The following is a 19,617-nucleotide window of genomic DNA, read 5'->3' as shown; positions in this document are numbered from 1 at the left end:
ATATTCGAATATTTGGTGAATGCCCTAGTATAAACTAATCGACACGAAGACATATTAATTATATATTTACATTTTAATATCTACTAAAACAAGTCTTCTTCCTTCGTGTGTCATCGTCGATGATTGGGTGGCGACATTTGTTTCACAAGATTTTCTTGTTACTTGAAGGGGAGGCCACATAGAGGCTGTCGTCTTCTCCCCAACAAGTCTGACTACCCACATAATGCTGCATTATACGTGGTCGTAATGTGGTGTTGGACAAAAATAGTGAAAATGGCAGATCTACAATCTGCTATTTTCACGCACAAAAAGAATTGTTCATTAGGGCCTAATTGTAATCGAGGTAAACATCGTGATATCGATTTTAATAGCAGATATACAAGCTCACAGCGCGGCACCGAGTGCCGCGCTGTGAGCTTGTAGATCTGCTATTAAAAGTCAAATCATCCAGCCCTAGCGTGAATCATTGCAAAATGCAGGGAACTCACTTCAAAAGGCATCGCATGAACACTAATGTTAAAGAAGCATTTAGACATTTAGGAATTACCACAGCCCAAATGTTCCTGCTAGTATGAATATCCATTCTTATTAAGTGGCACAGCAAACACTTTTCACACACACATTTGAATACATGAGGTCAATTATTAACCCAGGAGGGTTAAATGCAACTACGTTGAAACACGATTCAAGTTAACCAAGTTAAATAAGTAAGTATTTTCAATCCTGATATGAAGTCAACCTGTGCTTACATTTGACCCTCACACTGGGTTAATTCAAGAGTGAAAATCCTACTGGTGGTGCATGGCTCAACCACTAAATGTGTTGACCACTTAACTTCTGGGTTCGAATCTGGGTCAAGGACCCTTTTCATGTCATATGCAGTGATGTTACTAGGTTTTCAATGTAATGGGTCCCGGGGCCCACAGGTGGTCATTCAAATGGGTCCCAGAAAAGTTTTATGAGTCCGACCTCAATACAATGTTTTCGAGCGCTGTGAGCTTGTAGATCGGCTATTTTCAAAATGTTTGCCTATTTCTTATATTTATTTTACAATTTGGCTAATATTTGAACTTAGAACTACTAAAACTACTAAAACATGTGCCCCTAATGAATTCGGGCGCGCAAAATGGCGTCTGACGTCGGTGGAATCAAAACATTGACATTTCTATCGCCTGTTTAAGACTTTCTACTTTTAAAATGTTTTTCTTTTACCGCGACCCGGTAAATTATTTTAACATGGACTCCAATGGAGGCGCATCCCCGGGACCCCAGGACCATGACATGAATGAGTCCCTGGGCGACTTGAATGAGTTTTTGATGCGGGATGCGCACGTAATGACATCACTGCATATGACATATTTTATCCCACCTGAATATTTCTCAGCACCTGTCTAAAAACCGTCACTATTCAGATTGGTTTGACTGGTGGCTAGTATTAAGCACTGAAGCACTGTATGCTTTGTTGTACGTCAATAGCAAAAAGTCCATCCACTAGCCGATCTAAGGCGCTCTACAGACGGACAGCGGTTGCCGCCGGGGCTCCCGCTTGGATCTGCGAGGACCGCGCCGCGGTGATACACAAACACACTCGCTCTTTGAGTAAACGCTGCGCGGTATTTCACAAAGATGAACACAATCCATCTCTCACCGCCCACGTACGCATGCACAAACGAGCACGCTCGCGGGGATTTTCACGGGACTGCGCCCGCTCGCCTCGCCGCCTCTAAACTTCGCTGTGCGGACGAAATAGCCGCCCGCCTCTCATTGAAAATGAATTACTAGCAGGCGGTGACCGCGTACCGTCTGGAATCCCCTTAAGTATGGTCTAAGTATGGTTTTAGATGGCTATTGTCACCAAATGGTAACCTGCCTTTGCCAAATGTTCACCTATTATGACGTGACCAGAATCGGCATGCTGGGGTTCATGTGGTTAACTTTCCACCTCACATTGTGTCTTCCGGAGATATGAGCCAGAGTGTTTTCCTTTTTTTTACACGGGTCCAGGAAATAAGTCTGTGTATTTTTGGACACACAGACTCTGTTGGTGATGAGTACAGCGTCTTGACCTATTTAATAGTTCTCCTGAGAGCCTCCAGCTGTCAGGAATGAGCCCGTTTTGTGTGACAGAATGACTGCCGGACCCAAAGGCATTCTGACAATTCCTATTGTGATTTCAACTTGTTAGGTCTTTACACGCCGGGGGTGGGGTTTTTTTATGCGATCAATTCACCAGATTTTTTTTCCAAACTGTTGTGTCACACTGTTGTTAATATTATATTATGCCGTAAAAAAATGCCTTTATGCTTACATAAAGACATCAACCTGTATGAACTATGTGAATAGTTTTGATGTGAAATACTTTCCAGTGAGTTTAACATTATTGTGACTTGAGAATGTCAGAGTGATATTAATATTGTCGTGATTTGAAGTTTCAACATGTTAGAGTGATTTTAAAAGGACGTTAACTGACCCTTGCCCAAATACACTATCTTCTTACTTTGTCACAGTTAATTATATAAACATGCTATTATGTTATGTATTTCTGTTTCATTTAGAAAAGTAGAGCTCTCACTCCAACTTCATGGTAAGGAACAACTTCAGGTCAATTCCAAATCGACCTGAAGAAGAAGAACCATTGTGTTGTTTACGTTGTCAAATGTATTCAACTTAAGTTGTTCTTTAGAATGAAGTTTTGGAGTGAAGAGTCTACTTTTCTAAACGTTAGTCTTTTTGGCCCAGCACCCATTGTCGATGAGCGTACATTTAACAGGGTTCCCACGGTCATGAAATTCATGGAAATATTTTGAAATTAGATTTTTCCAGTACTGGAAAAGGTTTGGAATTGATCAAGGGTAGTGGAAGGTCCTGGAAAAAATAGCTATGCATTGTTTTTGGTTATTGATTTTGTTAATTTACTGCCAGTCTGCCAACATGAATCGACTTTGAGGGTTCCCTGTCACGATTTTCTTTTGACGTGTGCACGTGCACGATCTGCATGCACGCCACGGTCCGTTCGCACTGCCTGTCTTTGGGCATTGCACATAGGAGTAAGCGACTTGTTATTGTCCTGGAAATTGGGTTAAATATCCTGGAATAGTTTTGGAAATTCATTGGTAAAAATGTGTGGGAACCCTGATTTAAGCATGCTTTGTGTTTCATAGCTGCATCTGTATTCTTTTTCTTCAAAATCTTAATCGTCAACTGTCTTGTCATTCTTCGCCCTCAGGTTGAATGTGATCTTCAGTAAATTCGACGAGGTCCAAAGATCAGGGAACATGGTCCTGTCTCCCGTCTCAGGTACGTCGGAACCCTGCTTCTTCCTCGGCTCAGGGGCGTCACAAGGGGGGGGTAGTGGGACTAAGTTACTAGGGCCCAAGGTGGAGGGGCCTGGAATGATTTCATACTTTAGCTATTGAAAAATAGCAGATATACAAGCTCACAGCGCGGCGCCGAGTGCCGCACTGCAAGCTTGTAATATTTTGAGATGGGGGTCTGTGGCCAAATACATATCATTTTGGGGGTCCTTCACATGAAAAAGTTTGAGCACCGCCGACATAGGTTTTTTCAAAAAAACCTTTGAACTATTCAAAGACAAACACACATTTTCAAGATTTTTCAAAAATAGCAGATCTACAAGCTCGCAGCGCGGCACTCGGTGCCGCGCTGTGAGCTTGTAGATCTGCTATTTTTCAATAGTTAAAGCACCCAGGGCGGCAGGGCCCAGAATTTGGTGCGACGCTCGGCTCTCTTGTCAGGCACCAGGCCAGTAATGATCTCATGCAGGCTTTTGTGTAGGGTGCGTTTGATGAATACCTCCGAACAACGCGCCGCGTATCCCCTGTGCACGGCATGGGCCTTTCGTCTTGGTTTCTACCGGTCAAAACAGCGGGGCGTGTTTGACGTCTTTCACTCAGGGGAACGCAACCCGATCCCGCGTCTTTGTGCTCCTCCGGGAGGCGATGAGGCTTTCATCCCCTTCTCGCTGGCAAGAAAAATGACCCCGCACAACTGTGCCGGGGGGGTGGTGTTGAAAGGAGCCTGAACACAAGTGCAAAACAGTCCCCGTTCCCCAATGTACAGTATTTCATAAAGCATTGTTAAACACTTTTTTTTCAACCTGGCATCTCTTTTTTTGGGGGTGCATGTCATTTTCAAAATGTTGAAAGTGCATGAAAGTGGCATGACCGCGTTGTCGCCTTGTAAGCTTGTAGATTTGCATTTTCGTGCGACGATGTAGTGAAAGACACGCACGCACAAACGTGTGCGTGCATTTGTGCATGTACAACTGGTTTGGCCCAAGTCGACCCTTGTGGGTCGGTCGGTCCGTTGTTGCATTCTCAGAGTCACTCAGGGTCTTTGCAGCGTACACTTTCCCCAGAAAGTGGTGTGTGTGTGAATGGTTTGAGAGTTGGATTCAAACTTTAGGAGTAGACCAACCTGGTACAAAACTTCATCTGTTGAACCGTCATGACATGACCCCCAGTTTGCATAAAATGTAATCATCATGCACCCCTTTAGGGTTGCAATAGTCTATCGAACTAATCTATTGAATCAATTCAAAAAATAAAATAAAAAAATAAATAAGATTTGGGGGTGAAAATTTGAAATGTAAAAAAGAAAAACAGAAATTTGTGTTGTGATCTTGAAGATTTGCTCTTTTCCCCTATTTTTGCTCAACACCTTTGTGCAAAGTCCCCAAAATAATGCTTCACGAAAAGTAATCAGTTGAACGATGGCTAAGAAGATAACCGACGGTTGCACGCCCTTAAGGCTGGAACACACTGCAAGATATGGAAGTGGTCGGGGACCCATCGGATCGTTAGTGTCCTTCTTGAAAACGGCTGTCATAATATCGTTGTGGTTTTTCACTACACTATTGATCCCAGAGAAGGGATCACACATTGCACGACATTTCACAGGACTCATAGCTGAGTTGTAGACGAGGCGAGAGCTTTTGGCCAATGGGAGGGGGTGATGTTGGGAGAATGGACATTAGCAGAATGACGCTAAGGGATTTGGTTGTTGAGAGGGATGTTTTGGTGTCTGCGCTCAGCCGCTCACTCAGTGCGCTGCTGGAAGTTTGTGTGAAACTCAGTGAATAAAGTTGGAATGATAAACTGAGCTTAACATCTCTGCCAGACGTCAACCTGTCGATCCTCCTTTTCTTGTGTCCATGATGTGTTATTGTGTTTTTTTTTTCTGCGTCGCTTATTTTGGAAACATGCTGCATCGTCTTCTCCCCTGTTTGTTTTGGTTTTGATGCACAAAACAACACATGGACCCAAGGAAAGGAGTAGGATCGGCTGGTACTGTTCTTTCACTGGTTGAAACTGATGCTTCTCGCTGCGCTTATCGCAGCCCAGTCGGCGATAGAGCCAAATATCTAACCTGCCATATATTCAGAAAGGCTCGGGAAGCTCTCGCCGAGCGCCGGAATCGTGCAATGATCTTGATCGCAGAGGCTTTCACACACAACAATCCCGATCTTGCATCAGTTCAGGGTTTTTTTTTTTCTTTCGGCAAGTGCCAAAAATGGTCAGCGACAGCATAATCCTAGAAAATATCTTGCAGTGTGTACGAGCCCAAAGTCCATCCACCGCGCTCCCGACCTCCGGTGTGACCATCAGGCTGTCCCCGCGGGGAAGCGCTAACCCCCGGTCGGCGGCCGGTCGGCCGGTCGGCGGCGGCAGCGTGCAGAAACCCTTGCTGGGTGACACAGGATAGGCCTGTGAGACCTCTCTCTCACCCTATTGTTCACTTTCCACCCTGAATCCCCAACCCTGAGCGCCGGCATAATCTCTGCGGTCACAAGGCTCGGCTTTCATCCCCCCAGGGGCCCCTCCTCACCCCCCACCCCCACCATTAAAAAACAGAGAGGAGACGGGACACTTGTGTGCCTTTTTGGACGACACCTTAATGTGGGTTAATTTCTCCGCGCGCAGCCCGAGGACCCGGGGGGGGCGCACAATCAATGCGCCTCTTCTCTTGCCTGCAAATGGGATAATTTGATTTGGACGACTCTGTTTCGCACCCAGCAACAACAAGGCTTTAACTCTCTGCCAATAGCTTGTTTGTCTACAAGGGGTGTTAAACATGTAAGCTCCCTCTGTGCTCTATTTAGTGTTTATGACCTTGTGTGTGTGTGTGTGTGTGTGTGTGTGTGTGTGTGTGTGTGTGTGTGTGTGTGTGTGTGTGTGTGTGTGTGTGTGTGTGTGTGTGTGTGTGTGTGTGTGTGTGTGTGTGTGTGTGTGTGTGTGTGTGTGTGTGTGTGTGTGTGTGTGTGCGCGTGTGTGTGTGTGCGAGGAGTCCTTTCACACCAAGAGGCCTCCGGAAGCCTTTTCTAAAGGTCTGTATGTATGCGGTATGTCAGGACCGCTAGACAAAATGACAAGGTCCAGAGACATGACCTGAGCAGGGGAATGGAAAGAACCAGGATTGTCTGGAGTCCAGGTTAGAGAGAGAGACAGAGACCCAGACCCAGAGAGAGAGAGGGGGGAAAAGGAGAATTTGATAGAGGGAGATGAGGGGCAGAAGAATATCGTCGTTGTCGGGTGGAAACCTCGTATCTCCAAGTTTCAAATTTGTATGTTTTTTTTTTCGCAAAGTAAAGCCCTGCTTCGTCACACAAGGCGGTCGCACGAAAGTAGTGAAAACAGCCGATCTACAAGCTCACAACGCCTCGCGGCGCGAGGCGTTGTGTGCTTGTAGATCGGCTGTTTTCACCAGTTTAAATCATTTTTAAAATGATAAATGGAAAAACGAACGTTTTGGACCTACAAGGTTTTCACCCGACAACGACGATATAATACAGAGAGAGAGAGAGAGAAAGTAAGGAACAAAAAAAAAAACATCAACACGAGAGAGAGAAAGAGTCAAACGCACTCTGACGGCAGCACCACCACAGAGGAAACCCAGGACTCTTTAGTCACCAAAACAACAACCGGCCGGGGGCGGCCTTTTATTTTGAAGGAGGAGGAAGGGGGTGTGACAGCAGCTGTCGGACGTGCAGTCACAAGACCAGGTTGTAGCGGAGCGGAGAGGAGAGGAGAGGAGAGGAGAGCAGAGGAGAGGGGGAGAGGTGCAGGGACATTGCAGTCAGTGCAACAGCAGCACCACGGGACGGCTACATTTCCTCTCCGCTGGAGCTGTCAGCTGTGTGTGTGTGTGTTTGTGTGTGTGTGTGTGTGTGTGCATGCGTGTGGGTGTGTGAGGAGTGGTGTCGAGCAGCTCTGTTGCAGCCATGACCACAGGAGAAGGTACTGTCTGTCTGCCCTCTGCCGGGGTTTATTTTGCTCATTAACGATTGACGCCACTTGTCAGGTCCTTCAAGGAATGCTGGTCAGAGTCCAGCTGACCCTCTCTGCAGGTAAACGCAACGCGCGTATCTGTCTTTGTTCTACGAGTGTCGTCGCCTCGTTCCGGCGCTGTTCTGGCTCGTCTGGGACGTGTTTGTTGGTGTCGTTTGATAGGAGCATACTAGCTAACACGTTGTGTGTTGTTGTTGTAAAGAGGAAAGGTGCTACATGAAGTTGAGCTCGGATCCTGCAGGTAAATGCATCGATTTTCTCATACTTAGTCATTCTTTGGCTGCACACATACGTCTCCTATAGTTATATATGCATGCAAGGCAGTTAATGCATTTCACCTCTCTGGTATACATAACATAGTAGTAACTGTAATGAGACTGACCCTTTTTTTTAGATTCTATGGAGAGTTGTTCATATAATGGACAAGGTATTTGCCAATATGCTTCATATTTTTATGCACCACACTTTAATGAAGGTGAGGCGAGCCTCTACAGGTGAAGAATATCAGTTATACACAATGCATGTGTTTTTGTGTTGATGCAAGCCTTGCTACAGTAATTTACTCAGACGGACCTTTAGTTAATTGAGTAACTGAGTTGAGGTGAACCTCAGTCTTCTTGTATAAGATATCAGTGGTTCCAGCAGGTAAACATATCAGGTCGTGGTGGTTAATATTTGATACGGCTATGGGCCTTTGCGTCATCACCTAGGTATTCCTAGGTGTTTTTTCTGCCCTTTTCCCACTCCTTTCTGTTTCAATTGTTGTTGCCGTGATACAGCCAGAGCTAATTACACCGGAATTACCATGTCGCACTTTAGTCAAACATAATTCATTTAGCAGCTTAAATTATGTCACATCCGTATGCCATTTAAAGCCGGCACTGGACCGAAATAAGACGGTAATAAAACGTGAAACGAGGTCTGCACACTGTAGATCTAGTTTATTGGCACAGCCACCGCTGGTGGCTGTGCCAATAAATTCACATTCACAGTGTGTAGACCTGCTTTCATGTTTTATTAAAGAATACACAAAAATGCCAGCCATGCAAAAATACTGCATATTTCTGCACAGATTAAAGAAACAGAGTCCATGCAGAAGGTCTTCACGATAGTATTCATGAAAAAATACAGTATAGAGAGGTCTTTTATTAGTGCAGGGCGATATTAGAATCTTCTGTTCAGTCCGTCTTTGTGGTGCTCAGGGGACAATGTGCCGTCTTCCTGGCGAGTCCCTCCAGTGTACCCCATGGCACTGGGAAGCAGTGGTGGATAGTAACTAAGGACTTTTACTCAAGTACTGTGCTTGAGTACAATTTTGACATACTTTTACTTTACTTGAGTATTTCGATTTTCAATTGGAAATTCTACTCCACTACAACTCAAGAGGCAAATACTGTACTTTTACTCTCCTGCAATTATTTGAAAAGTTAAGTTACTTAGGAGTTAGATTTTGAATATTATTACAAAAAAATACAGTGACCACTTCAGCCCTATATACATTTTGGGCATTTGAAAATAGACGCTGCGACTCGATTAACCCTTACTTTTGTACTTTTACTCAAGTAGGTTTTTTATTATGGACTTTTACTTTTTCTACACTGCAGTATTGATACATTTACTTATTAAGAACATCTGAGTACTTTTTCCACCCCTGCAGAGAAGGACATAGAAATAGCTTGGAATCCAGCATACATTATGCAGGCTTGCCTTGCCTTCCAACCCTCAGGCCAGAGTTTCCCAAACATTGTCATGTCAATATGTATTTGACAGTGGACGTCCGTTTGAAAAGATTTGGTGTCAGGGACCTCCATAAGAGATCATTTCTTTGTCAATGACCCGAAATACATTGCATCGTGACACATTGTGAGCTTGTATACCGGCTATTGTCGAAAAGCTGGAAAATTAAGTACGCTTTTAATACTGTTCCTGATTTTGCCCTGAGGCTCCCCGGACCTCACTTTGGGAACCAGTGCCTTATGCTGTGTTGTGTGTTTTTGTCCTGTTTACATGACGACATTAGCGTACATCCATTGTCTCATACAATGATCAATATTAGATAAGTTCAATGGGGCCGTGTTTGCTGCATGTGCTCATGCCGACAGCCTTGACTTGTCTCGTGATTATCGATCAAACATCATGGCCAACAATCCATGAAGAATTGAATGCGTAAACTGATTACGCTCACTGTAGGCAGAGTACTGGATCAGTGTTGATCAAACTCGTGGCATGTTTGTGGCGGATGGACATTACAGTAGGTCGCTGGGCCGTTGCTGTGAGCTCGCTGCACGCATTGATTAATTGACCACAGTGTGGGTCATTGTTCGGTATTGATCGGGTGTAAATGACTGGAGGCTGCTGTCATGCCGATGCATGCTGGTCACGCAGAGATAAAGCGACAGACATCTTAACCTAGATATCGTCGTTGTCCGGTGGAAACCTTCTACTATGTCCAAAACCGTTCGTTTTGTATTTATCATTTTAAATATTTAAACTAGTGAAAACAGCAGATCTACAAGCACTTGTAGATCGGATATTTTCACTAATTTTGTGTGACAGCCTTGTATGGTTGGTGAAGCAGGGCTTTACTTTACAAAAAGAAAAAAACATGCAAATTTGAAACTTGGAGATACAAGGTTTCTGCCCGACAGTGGCCGGCTAGGGCAAGTGCTAAGGGCTAAGGTGGCATATGAAGAGATGGGTCTTGACTCTTCAGACCACGTCGTAAGATTGGGGGTGTGTCTGCAGTTCTAACTGCAAATGGGAGTTCATTCCACAGTTTGTCATTCCACAGGAGGGAGAAGAGTCTGAGAACAACAAGAGACCCTAACCCTGACCCGGGTGTTTTAGCGTAGGTTCTGGCAGTTTCCTTGTGTTAGCAGGAGGGGTTGTAGGATTGGATCAGGCTTTGAAGATATGGGGGTGCCATACCATTGTACAATTTAAATGTGGTACAAATGTGGTTTCAGATAGCAATCATTGCTATAGAGTGATCAGTAACAGAGATCTCCTCATCTCTTATATAATGTATAAAGTATATTTTTTTATTTAACAGAAAATATATTTTCAGGTGGGACACCAATTTCAACCAATCAGGTAGAAAGAACCCCACAAAGACCATTCTTCAGCTTCAATTTGATAGCGTTCCAATTCACTTTCTTTCTTGCTCATTTGTGTTTCATCACTCCCAATTTAACTAGTTTATTGTTTTTTCGTATGAGTTATCTCTCTTGATTGGATGTAATTGATATCCCAACCTGAAACGGTATCTCTGTTTACTAAAGAGCTAGAGAGATGGGGAGAGGAGACCCACTAAACAAACACTATAGCAATGATTTTGTAAACAAAACATATCGCTTCCAGTTCTGGCACCAAGTTCAGAATATGGAGCTATTTAGCACTTACTTTAACAGCACCGCCCTTTAACTGGACCTGAGATCTTTGCTGAAGCGTAGCCTATACCCGCTGGGTCTGAATAAATAAGCTGCCGGGTCCAGATGACGCACACAGCCCCAGGAGGGCCTGTGGTGCGGCGGTGAGGGATGACAGGAGCTGCCCAGGGCCAGGCAGGAGTGTCGTACCAAATTCTGGGCCCTGGGTACAAGGATTCACTGTGGGTTCAACCCATTTAGACTGGGAACACATTATTACGCATTCTTTTGTGCTTTAACTATTGAAAATAGCAGATATACAAGCTCAAGCTTGTAGATCTGCTATTTTTGAAAAATCATGAAAGTCTTTGAATATTTCAATGTTTCATGTTTCTATGTCAGTGGTGCTCAAACCTTTTCATGTCAAGGACCCCCAAAATGATATGTAATTGGCCACGGATCCCCATATCAAAATATTTATTTCCAGGGACCACCCAGAAGCAAAATTTCAGTTACAAATGTTCACTTAAAAATACATATATTCAAAGATACGCACACATTTTCACGACTTTTAAAAAATAGCAGGTGCCGCGCTGTGAGCTTGTATATCTGCTATTTTTCAATAGCTAAAGCATAAAATAATTAAGGCCCCCTCCACCTTGGGCCCTAGTAACTCAGTCCCACTTCCCCCCCCCCTTGTGACGCCCCTGGGGCCAGGTTGCAGACATGGTGCCCTCTTGAATAATGGACACCGGGCAGGAAAGGAAAGACTGAGAGCTGAGAGCTTTTCACTCTGCCTCTCTGGGGTTATTCTCTGGCCAACGACTGACCTACACAAACTCGGGTCCATTTTACAGTTTTCGTGCAGGCTTGTTGAGAGACGGACATCTGCGGCGCTACTGTTGGAGAATTGATCTTAATCAGTTCAGAGTCTGTGTTGTTGGCATTAACTATGTCGCCATTAGGTGGCAGCAATCCTGTGATTTGACACTGGTAGTGAGAGATACACACGGCAAAGCTTCCCTATACATTTTGTCGTATGATGAATAGCAGAAATAGCTGACCTGCAAGCTCACAACTGTGCTGTGATCTTTGCTATTTTGTCATTTGGAAAGATTTTGCCGATGAATGATTATATCTATAACCAAAATAGGGAGTCCAGGTTGAAAATGCTTAATCATGTGAGGACATTTTGTTTGCTGGGAAACCCATTATCCGTTTGTTTATCATCTTTGTGCCTGCTTTTGAAATCGAGTCAACGCATAATAATACACATTGTCTCATATGTATTCTCCCTCTGTCCTTGTGGTTTCCCCTGAACTCCTTTCTCCATTAAAGCAGTGTAGAAAAGCGTCCTGAACAGCATTTTTTACTCCATAACAATGAAACGCTCCAGTTAAACCGGGCGCTAATGACATTTCTTACGGTGGGGGGTGTTTTCTCACGTATTGAGTCAGCAGCTTTGGCTGTAACCGAAGACGTTCTCCTGCGTCGGATCGCCCGGTTGCATGAATGGATGTGTACGTGTCGGAGGAGGAGGAAACCGTGAATGGGAAGCTTGAGCTATGTGAGAACCTCGTCCTCCCAGATGACTGTGCTGATCCTGGGTGAATTACTTGGGCGTTCCGTGCCAAGCTTTCTCCTTCTTCTGTATTGTTCCATAACTGTAGTGTAGGTATATGGTGCGGTATCGCCGAGAGAAAGAGAGACGTCCCGGCTTTTGGAAGGGAAAAACAAACCTTACCTAATCCAGGGGACTTCAACAGGGGGTCCGTGACCCCTAGGGGGTCCTTAGAATAACTGCATAGGGTCCACCAAATCTTTCTCTGATGAATTGAAAATAGTAGATTCTCAAGCTCACAACGCCTCACAGAGAGAGTTGGTGTAGAGGGGGAAAACAGCAGACCAAGTACAGAGCCAACGGTCAAGGTTTGTTTCACGTGATTACCTTGCCCACTTTGCAGACGAGCTCGTCGCGGAACGTTCAGTGCCGTTGCAGCCGATGCCGATGCCAATTATTTGTGTGACACTTAATCGTTGCGTAAAAATGTCATAATCGTGACAGCCCTATGTGCTGCACATGCTCCCTGTCCACACAATAGGACACAATCCCCTGTCGGTTTCTCATTCGCCGACACTGACAATATTGTGTTTTCTGGAGTGCCCGGCCAATCTGACTGAGGAACTGCAGGCCTCTTAGGCGGTGTTCTACTACGCTACCCCGGACGCCCCGCGAAACGACCACCGCTTAAAAACATGTTTCTCATCTCACATACCTGATTATAATCTCATAATCCTACCTCTCTGGCAGGGGGAGCCTTTCATCCCTGCCCCAGTGACGCAATGCAACGCCTCACCTCTTCCTTGGTCAATTTTGTGAATTAGCAGCAGAGAGATCTCCTGTCAGAGTCTGTTAGGGCCCGTTCCGCCGGGCTTCCAGACCACGCCAGGCTGCGAACTTGTGACCTACAGTAGCCGCTGGCATTCAAAACAGATCTCAGTTCAGTGTTTTCATAACATGGCTTCGAGTTGTGCGGAAGACAAACCATACCATATGATATGGGTTTATTGTAAGGCGTACATATCTCCTTACATACCGTATCTCAGTGGAAGGATCAGTTTCCCTGAAGAAGGCCATCTAAGGCCAAAACATGTTTTTTGTTGTTCTGTGATGAAGTAGCCTTTTTTTATTAGAGCTAGTTTGCTTTATGAAGAGTACATTTGAACGTTTTTATTATTATTTTAACTTTAGAAGCTTACCCTTTTGAACCAAAGTACTTTCCAAAAACATTTGTATCTTTCGCTAGTCAGCAGAACGGCACAAACCTCCTCTTTTTCTGTTTTCATGTTGGAAACACACGTTCATGCTTCTGGTGAATGATGTAGTCTGTCTAATGCATAAGGAGACCATTTTTAGATTAGTCATTTCATGCATGGACTTACGCGACTCCTTCATGCAACATTGCATTCCAAAAAATATTAACAGCAATCACAACATGATTCAAAATCCATGAGAAGGACAACGTCAGTCACTGGAAGCAAGGATGTTTGTTTTACAACGAGTCTCACATGGAGTTTGAAGTTGAAGGGGCAACCGGCTCAGTGGCCTTATGAGTGAGATTGAGAGGTTGTGGTTCAATATACCAAAGACTATAAAAAGATGGTACCCAAAGCCTCCCTGCTTGGCACTCAGCATCAAGGGTTGAACTGGGGGTAAGTCCCCTGTGTTATAATAGCGTCATGTCCAGGGGGTGTACTTGTACAACATGCCCGGGGGATGTCTTGTACTGTACATCAAGCCGCCCCACTCTACAGAAACAGGCGATAAGCTCCTGAGTCTGACCATATGGGCCACATGGCTCTGGTTCCCAAGGCTATAGGAGGGGGCATGTCTGATCAAATGAATCTAAATGCTGAACCATGCAACTTAAAAAAGCAACTTGGGGTGCACACAAAAGAGTAGATTTGAAAATGACCACTAGAAGTATTTTTAAGTGAAATACCCCTTTAATTGTGAGCTACTGTAGTAAACGCTTGTTGTCTAATAAGAGATATATTTATTCTATTTATGATTGAGTAAACAGTTTGTTTCAGAGACCATAGCTGTTTGTCACTGTTTTATGTTACCCTGTAAGACAAAACAACATGTAAGCAGTGCCATCTAGTGGATGAACAGGTTATCTGTCAATAGGACTGTTGCTGTCCTTATATTCTTATTATCAACACACATTAAACCAGATCAACGGCCTTGTAGTTAGGAGTGTCTGCCCTGAGAATGGGAGGTCTGGATTCAAACCCTAGCTGGATCATACCAAAGACGAAAAGAAAAGCCCAAGGCCAGTGCCTCGCTGCCCAGGGTGACGAGGCTTTCTCAGTTGCAACTCGTCCCCACCTTGACCATGTTAAAAAACCTTTTCAGACTTGCATTTTCTACCCAAGTCAAGACAACTCTCTCTTTTAATATTTTACATTTTAGTGTTTTTTACCTTTTTAACTAGTTATTTTTAAGGAAGTTGATCTTATTTCTTTTGTTTTGTAAAGTTACTTTGAGTATTTAAAAAGTATATAAATTGCATTTTATTGTTATTACCTCAAGCTGCCTCACATGGCTCTGGAACCCTTGGTTTTCAAGATTATACTTTCTTTATAATAATAACAACACAGTTAAGTGTTATGAAAGCAGTGAGTCATTATTATCTGTATGAACATAGCATGGTCCTGTGTTGACCATCTTTCTCATAGATTGTTATCTTTATAAAAACACACACGGCATGGTGCTGTGGTTATAGAACACATAGATTAGGATCTGTATGAAAAGTCACAGCGCGGTTATGTGTAGTTATCCAACACATAGATCAGCTGTCTGTAGTGTTGATTTTGGCAGCAAATCTTCCGTTTAGTTATTTTAAATATAATGTCATTTAGTTTTAGTCATATTTTAGTTATCTGAAATGTTTTAGTTTTAGTCTAGTTTTGAAATGTTTTAGTTTTAGTCTTGTTTTAGTCGACTACATATCATAAGATTTTAGTTTACTAAATCTACAGTTGATTTTGTTGACAAAAAAAATGGCGGGCCTTGATGGCATCGTAAGATGTGTTGTGAGCTTGTAGATCTGCTATTTCCAGAGCCCAACCAAACATAAAATGACTTCTCTTTTAGTTCTTCTGGATCTCTTCTCCACTAGACCTCCCTAACAAGTTTTTATTTGTTGACAAAATTGTCTATATTTAATCTTAGGTTTAGTCATCATTTTTTTATTTAATTTCTATTTAGTTTTTGTCAGTAAAAAAAGGAACGAACATTTGTGTCATAGTTTTAGTCGACAAAATCAACACTAGCTGTCTGTCTGTCTGTCTGTCTGTCTGTCTGTCTGTCTGTCTGTCTGTCCATCATGCCTCCACTCTCCCTTCCCTCTCTCCTGAGTCATGATGACATCACAGCTGTCCCGATGCACCGCCCACATTCTCCTCCTCTGGGATTCATCCCCTACATCTCTCTCCTCTCCTCTCCTCCCCCTTTTCTGTCTGTCTGTCTGTCTGTCTGTCTACCCTCCCTTTCAGTCTGTTCTCTCTGTCCCAAACATCCATCTCTATTCCTCTGTATTGTCCCTCGTTCTATTTGAGAGGCAGCTGTATCAGTCACCTACTTTTTAAATAAATTGACACCTTTGTAGTTTTTCCTATAACTTAAATATGATCTAATGAATGAATCACATTTACAAGTGAAATACAATCTATAAACTGTGCAAAAGACGCCTGCATAATACATTCCCCAGGCAAATGTATTATTTCATAAATGCTGGCAGATAAATGGGACGAAAAAGGAAACAGTCTAAAGTGGCCTAAAAGGATTTTCTTTCTCAATAAAACCGTGGAGAAAGACTCAATAGTCAGCAGACTTTCTACAGGCTCTTCCCGCACAGCGAAGCATTCTCTTCTCTTCTCTTCTCTTCTCTTCTCTTCTCTTCTCTTCTCTTCAATTGTATCATGTTGCACGCTGGTCTTGAGGTGTCCCTCAACGCTGGGAGTCAAGCGACCTCTGCCTCTCGGCACACAACAGCCACAATGATGCCTGTGTTCATTATAAGCAGAGAAAAAGTGTGTGCGTGTGTGTGTGTGTGTGAGAGTGTGAGAGAGAGATACAGAGCGAGAGGGGAAAAGTGCAAGAGAGAGAGATATGGGGTAGTAAAGGAGAGGGGAAGAGGGAGACATGGAGAAAGGGAGGGTGAGAGAAGGAGGAGAAGGATAGGTATTGTGCGTGTTGCCGGCGCACACGTGTGTGTATTTATGCACGCACGCACGTATGTGTGTGTGTGTTTGTGTGCGTGCTCAGCGGAGGAGGGGAGGATGTGACACGTGCTCCCGGTCTCTGTCAAGGGAGGGAGGGGCAGGCGAGCGGATCAGTTCCCCTCCCTTCTTCTCCCTTCCTCTCCTCTCCTCTCATCCTCTCTTCCGCTCGCGTCTCCTCGGCTGCGTGGCCGCTCGCCGGGGCCCCTCCGTCCCGACACAACGATGTGAGGACCTTAACGGGAGCGAGTGCTGAAAGGACCCCGTCGTACTTGTCTGCGTGTCCGTCCGTCTGCGCGTCAGTCCGTCCCGTCTGTGTCTCTCTGCCGGCATGTTGAGGAAGCTGGTCTGCCGTCGCATTTGCTCCTGTAAGACTCTTGTTTCTCTGTGTGTGGATGGAGGGATGAGAGGAAAGGAGGGATAGAAAGAGAGAGAGAGATTGAGAGAGAGAGGGGGGGAAGGAAGGAGGGGTTGTGGTGAAGAGGAGGAAACGTCGGAGGAGGAGGTGGATACGGCGATCATTGATTAATGCAAGCTGCGGTGTGTGTGCGTCGTCCGGTGATGAATGAGAGAGCGAGCAAGGGGAGTCACCTCTGTAACAGAGAGAGAGAGAGAGAAAGAGAGAGAGAGAGGTATGTGTATGTGTGAGAGGGTGTGTACAAGCAGCATGGCAGTATCTGTAGATGAAAGAGATTCATGCCACTGACCGTCGTAAATGTAAACACAGCATGGCCTGCTTCTGCCGGCGTCTAGAAACAACCAGCAGTGTAATGGATCTGTCCCTCATGGTTATAGGAACAACTAAATTGCATAGCAATGTAATGGAACTGTCCCTTGTGTGTGTGTTTTTTGTTTGTTTTTTTAACTAGAAGTCTATGTGCAAAGGTGTGGTGCGGGATGCATTGGAATGTGTTATTACTAATGTTGCAAACTGTAAACATTGCATGTTAATTGAATCAGTGGGCTTATAGATGGAGTAGGTAGGTAGATGGGTAGATTGTAAATACATCAGTGCCTACTGCCTACAGCGACCACGGTTTTCCCAGTGAACCTGAGCGCAACGGTGGGGGCCGATGGGCAAGGAGGGTCGCGAGCTTATGAGAAACAACTAAATTAAGATCTTAAAACCTGGCGAAAACAGTTGTGTTCATTAGCGCAAGATGACGATAAAGGAAATCATTCAATGGAAAACATTAAATTAACTTCTGAAAAGCGTACTAGGCCTTAAAACCTGGTGAAAACAGTTGCATGCATAATTGCATATTGCAAGATTAGATGAGTATAAAGGAAATCATTAAATGGAAAACATTAAATTAACTTCTGAAAAGGCTTCTAAGCCTACACTAGCCTACTAGTAAAACTAGTGGAACGCAATCTTGCCACACGTGAATAATTGTGGTTGTAAACAATAACACAGACAATATAAATCCTTAGTCTAGTAGTGGGAAGAAGAGGTTATCATCATGGCCCCAAATAACTTTAAAATATCTTGCAATTGGCGACGAGTCTCTTACGAAATCGGTAAGAGTGCCTCTCAATACATAAAGCTATATACAGTAACCTCTCCATCATCGGCAATAGTCAGTGGTGTGTGTTCCCCACACTACCGCGCCCCCACCGTTGCGCTCAGGTTCACCGGGAAAACCGTGGTCGCGTGCCTACTTTGTTGTCGTCCTTTTGCTGAAGTGACATCAGGGACAGCACATGTCCTGTAATTGTCCCTCCCTTACTGTATGCTTGGAAACTAGAGTGCCAACTGTGTGCAGAGCCCTGGCTTTGTATGTACAATAAGGAAAAAGAAAGTGTATGTATTGTAAATGTGAGCCATGCTGTATAACTTACTGACCTGCTTTTGCTCTGCTGTAGAGTATAATATATCATTGCTGTCACGTGGAAACCATGTATGTCCAAAACCATTCCTTTTAATTGTTGTTTTAAAAGAAAACATGTATATTTAAAAAAGTGAAAATAGACAATCTCCTGTAGATCAGCTATTTTCACTCCATTTGTGCGACGAAGTACAATATTTATTTACGGGGGAAATACGAGGTTTGTGCCCGACGGCATACATTAACTCTGATGTGAAGTGTGGGGGGCGGTACTGGTTGTGGCTGCTCAGGAGGTACAGCAGCCGATTGGGAATCGTAAGGTTCCCGGTTCGATGCCCCGGCTTCCCCTGGGTTAGGGACGAAGTGTCCTTGAGCAAGACACTGAACCACTAATTGCTCCCGATGAGGGTTGGTGCCTGCCTGGCATGCATTCCTCCGTTTGTTGTCGTGTGAATGGGTGAATGTAACCGTAACGTACATTGTAATGGGAGTTGGATATAAAAGCACCATTTACCGTTGGGTATCCAGTACCTACCAGTGCTGTTAAACTAAGACGTTTGGCTGTTCACCCATTTAAAGCCAGGATAGCATCTGTGTCACTTTAGGTTTTAACCACTTTAATTTTTTTTTTTTTTTAAACTATTTTATACTTAGGCTACGGTATTCCAAAAATAGCAGATATACAAGCTCATAGCGCGTCTCTTCTTGCCACGCTGTGAGCTTGTACATCTGCTATTTTTGAAAAATCATGGAAATGTGTGCAAATATTTTAATAGATTTATGTTTCATGAAGCGAACAAATCTTTGCTTCTGGGGGTCTCTGGAAGAAAATATTTTGATGTGGTCGGCCAAACACGTATAATTTTGGGGGTCCTCAACATGAAAAACTGACACCACTGATATAACAACCTATGTTTTTTCAGAAAACTGTTAAGATTTAGAAGACATTTGTAGAACCGGCCTCAGGTCTTAATGGGTTAAACTAAGACGTGTGTATGTGCAACCTAGCCTGGATGCTCTTGCTAACAGAGATCAGGGTGGGTCAGAGACAGAGACATGTCACTTGTTGTCCTGGAGTGTGAACCTAAACAGAGCACGATGGCCTCCTGGCTCTGCCCTGCTGCTGTCACAGTCCCTTTTTAACTGTCACCATGAGTAGGGCTGTCACGATATGACATTTTACATGACGATTAATTGTCATTCAAATAATTGGCGATTAGCTATTTAATTGTGTTTTTGTCGTTGATAATTAAATTTCTGTTTGGCTTTTAGGCTTTGAAGTTGCATATGGTAGATATGACACATAACCTAAATATACAAAGAAAT

General features: G+C 44.0%; 1 protein-coding gene across 1 annotated transcript in view; it reads left to right on the top strand.

The window, feature by feature from the left end:
- The window catches only part of LOC308279973 (CLIP-associating protein 1-B-like), a gene marked incomplete at its 3' end in the record, with an annotated part of 105,096 nt that overhangs the window by 21,070 nt on the left and 64,409 nt on the right, over positions 1-19,617 (top strand). Inside the window, exon 8 of the mRNA XM_080720211.1 lies at positions 3,227-3,297. Within this exon, the coding sequence (XP_080576337.1) occupies positions 3,227-3,297 (71 nt within the window). The remainder of the gene's footprint in view (positions 1-3,226; positions 3,298-19,617) is intronic.

Source organism: Nannobrachium achirus (assembly GCF_963921795.1).
Source record: "Nannobrachium achirus genome assembly, chromosome: 24".
Classification (NCBI taxonomy): domain Eukaryota; kingdom Metazoa; phylum Chordata; class Actinopteri; order Myctophiformes; family Myctophidae; genus Nannobrachium; species Nannobrachium achirus.
This window is presented reverse-complemented; position numbering and strand designations above follow the sequence as displayed.